This window comes from Oryzias melastigma, linkage group LG12, assembly GCF_002922805.2.
Source record: "Oryzias melastigma strain HK-1 linkage group LG12, ASM292280v2, whole genome shotgun sequence".
NCBI lineage: Eukaryota > Metazoa > Chordata > Actinopteri > Beloniformes > Adrianichthyidae > Oryzias > Oryzias melastigma.
In genome coordinates, this window is record NC_050523.1 from 20,750,452 (window position 1) to 20,754,543 (window position 4,092).

General features: G+C 37.7%; 1 protein-coding gene across 1 annotated transcript in view; it reads left to right on the forward strand.

Moving 5' to 3' along the window:
* The window catches only part of si:ch211-127i16.2 (probable flavin-containing monoamine oxidase A), a 74,433-nt gene extending 70,751 nt beyond the window's left edge, over window positions 1–3,682 (forward strand). Inside the window, exon 13 of the mRNA XM_024298859.2 lies at window positions 568–3,682. Coding sequence (XP_024154627.1) covers window positions 568–901 — 334 coding nt within the window. The 3' untranslated portion in view covers window positions 902–3,682. The remainder of the gene's footprint in view (window positions 1–567) is intronic.
* Window positions 3,683–4,092: the final 410 nt, after the last annotated feature.

Genomic DNA, 4,092 nt, shown 5'->3' on the forward strand with positions numbered 1-4,092 from the left:
TTTTTTTTTTGCTTCAGACAGCATGGTAGGGTGGAAAAAGTCGTGTATCTTCCACAATAACCTCTACTGTAGGTGGTATCCAGTTCCCCATAGACTACACATATTTTATATGTACACAAGTCTTTTATTTATTCATTTTATGAAAGTTCTAAAACGATAAAAAGCTATAATATATTCAAAGTTACTTTTTATCTTTTGAATAAAGCAAGAAAAAAGCATTTTTCTTCTCAGCATTTCTGATGCACTGACAGCAATCTTGACAGAAGCAATCAACCTTATGCAAAGAGGTGGCTATAGATTGGTATGGGCTGTCATTTATTACCTTTGATCATGAGAAGAAATGGTTTATATTAAGATGGACAAGCACTAAAAGAGTTATAACTTCAGTATTTTAGCATGAAGGTAAGGTTTGTGTTCATGTATCCTTAGGACACTGATCCTGATGGTTATAGGTTGTGTGAATGTGTGTGTGCATGGGTGAAGGAGACTGTGGCTGTAAAGCGCTTTGGGCCTTCGTGGAAGGGTAGAAAACTCCTATGTACTGTAACTTTGCTTTTGTTTTCACAGGATCTTCTGGGCAGGAACAGAGACAGCCACGCAGTGGTGTGGGTACATGAGTGGTGCGGTTCAGGCTGGTCAGCGAGCAGCTCTGGAAGTCCTGACTGAACTCTGGCAAGTGGATTTAACCGCAGAGGAGATGGAAGCTCTGCAGCACAGTCACAGCGTCAAGAGCTCGACAAACCAAGTCCCGACATCCAAATTCAGTTTTCTGCTCTCGGGAAAATCTGCAGTTATTGCTGCGCTCACAATAAGTGCTGTTCTGCTCCTGACTCAGCGTCAGAGTGCTTTCACTAAGATAAGCAATAGCTTGACAAATATTCTGTCACAGAGAAAAATATAATTCAACAAAATCTCTAAACGGATTCCATTTCCTCGAATCCCCGGCGTTTTTTCTTGTTAAAATCACCAAGGTTCTCTTTGATTTTCTTCTTTTTATAAAGTAAAAAAGCTCTTTCAGATTGCTCAGGCTAAAAGTTTTGGCTTTACAGAGTTCTTGTTGGGCTAAAAATGATTGTTATGTTTCTTGAACACCCATCACATCAACTGACAAGCTTCTGATGAGCATAAAATAAACAAGCCATTTGTACATTTGTCTAGTTTTTGCCATTAAAGCTGGCTTCTGAGCACTTGCCTTACTCATTTGGAGGTATGTGTTGCTGCTTTCCTTGTTGCCTGTTCCAAGTTGCCATTTACCAGTGGAATTCCAAGGTCCTTGTAACTGTTCTCAGTGTCCTTTTCCTTGTCACCGTCCGACTGCATTTCTCAAGTCTGAATGACATACAGTGGGGCAAATAAGTATTTGAACCCTCTGTGAAAATCACACTATGATTTATTTCTATGCTACTGCTGCAAATAGAATTTGAACACCTGTCTATCAGCTAGAATTCTGACCCTCAGAGATCTGTTAGTCCACCTTTAAATGGTCCACCTCCACTCCACCTGTTTGAAGTGCACAAAGAAACCTGTTCATCCCGTGCAATCAGTAAGACTCCAACTACTAACATGGCCAAGACCAAAGAGCTGTCCAAAGACATCGGAGACTACATTTTAGACCTCTACAAACCTGGAAAGACCTACGGGGATATGACCAAGCAACTTGGTGAAAAAAGATCCACTGTTGGAGCAATTATTAGAAAATAGAAGAAGCTATGACTGTCGATCTGTCAAGATTTCACCTCGTGGGGTCTCAATGATCTGAAAGAAAGGTGAGGACCTGTCTTTAGTTTGCCAACGACCATTTGGATGATACAGAGGAATCATGGGAGAAAGTCATGTGGTCAGACGAGACCAAAATATAACTTTTTGATCTTAATTCATTCACTCATTGGTTTGGAGGAAGAAGAATGATGTGAACCCCCCTAAGAACACCATCCCTACTGTGAAGCAGCATGGGGTGGTAGTATCATGGTATGGGGATGTTTCTCTGCACATAGAACAGGACAACTGCCCTGTATTAAGGGTAGGATGACCCCCCGGATGGTGAGATTCTGAGGAGCAACCCCCTACCCTCAGTTAGAGCATTGAAGTTGGGTCATGGCTGGGTCTTCCAACATGACAATGAACCCACACCCAGGAGAACCAAGGGGTGGCTCTGGAAGAAGGATATCAAGGTTCTAGAGTGGCCTAACCATTCTCCAAACCTAAACCCAGTACAAAATCTTTAGAGGGAGCTCAAAAATCTGTTTCTCTGAAGAAACCTCGGGGATCTAGAGAAGATCTGTGTGGTGGAGTGGGCCAAAATCCCCCCCTGCTGTGTGTGCAAACCTGTTGAAAAACTACAGGAAATGTTTGACCTGTAAAATCACAAACAAAGGCTACTGTACCAAATATTACCATAGATTTACTCAGGTGTTCAAATAATTATTTGCAACAGTAATTTCCTTTTTTTTAAACATACAAATTGTTTCTTGATATTTATTTTAGATTCTGTTTCTCACAGTGGGCATGCACCTATATGAATGCTTCCTACTCCTCCATGATTTCTGGGCTATTCAAATAATTATTTGTCTCACTGCATCTGCTTTTATCAAAGCCATTTAAAACTGCTAGATATATTTAGTATCTTTAAAGTTAAATGCAACTGTTTTTTAACCCAGTTCTAATGAGTAATTGTTCAGCTGAAGATCTCGTTCTCTGAACAAGTTAATTAAGAAATGAGAAAATAGTCTAATCCATCTGGCTGTCTCATTTCAACCCCACCATGGGTACAAAGAAGAATGAAGAATTAATTTGTGTTCATTTAAAGCCCACATGTGAAAAACTCCTTTTTTTGTGTTAAATTATATTTTTCATCATCATGTGCAGCCCAATACAAATTACAATCACTAATTGCATTGTAATTTTTTCATTAAAAAATCTAAGAAGAAAAAAAAACTTTTTATTACAAATTATTAAGATGACTTGACTTTTTTTTCCAAAATCTAAAATACATATGTCGTCCACCTTTGAGTGCCAAATAATGTTGCATTTTTGAGACGAACAGGAAACAGTGAAAGTACAATATGACAAATTAATTCTGCTTGTGTTTTTCTTCGTTTCACTTAAGAATCAGAGAGCAGTCGAAGCAGTGATGAAGTGGTCTTCGCCCAGAGTCACTAACGTTCATTAGGAATTCAGAAGGAAAATTGCTTTGATGCTCTGAAGATTAGGAAACACAGTCATACATTTTTAAGGCTGCGACAGTTACCAGGCCCAAAAAACAAAAACAAAAAGATGCATTTTTAGTTTTTTTTTTTTTTCATTGAAGTTGTGTTTATTCTGAAAGCTACAAAAATAGTGTTTTTTTTTTGTCTCATTTTCAGTAAAGGATCTCTTGTAAAAGTTGAATCATGCTGCTGTAATTACTGTGGCCTCTGTTTACACCTGCCGAAACACTTGCACTTCAGCTGGTGTTTGCCTTCAGGCAACAGTTCTGGCTTAATAATTCATTATTTCCAGTGTAATTTGTGCTTTTGACCATAAACAACTCTTTTCACAGAACTCCACCACAGCCTGTTTCATAGAGGCACATGAGACTTTATCATATTATTTAAAACTTTCGACAGTGTTTTAAAATATACATAAGCATGGTTTAAAAAAATCAACCATTTAAAAAGTTATGTTGTGTTAATACAAAAAAAAATTAAAGGTCAAAAATCAATGTTTAATTTGCAACAAAAAGCAGATAACAGGATAAAGTTAAAAATGAGAAATGTTTCAGGTTTTGTATAAGCTAAAATTAAATTGGGTTTCAAAATAGATGGCATATAATTAAAAAAATCAATTAAAAAGATGAAAAGATCATGAAAGATGTTTTGAAGATAAATGCAGTGAAGTAGATTGAGATGCTTGGATACGTTGAGAGGAGGAACAGTGATGATGTTGGTGAAAAGATGGTGATGTTGGAGATACCCGGAAAAAGACCAAAAACAAGGAGAACGTGAGTGAGACGGATGCAATAAGTGAAGGCTGATGATAAACTCTTAAAGAGAGCAGCCAAAGGACAAAGAATACATTTGAATACAAACAACAGAGTATCTTGATATTTTACTC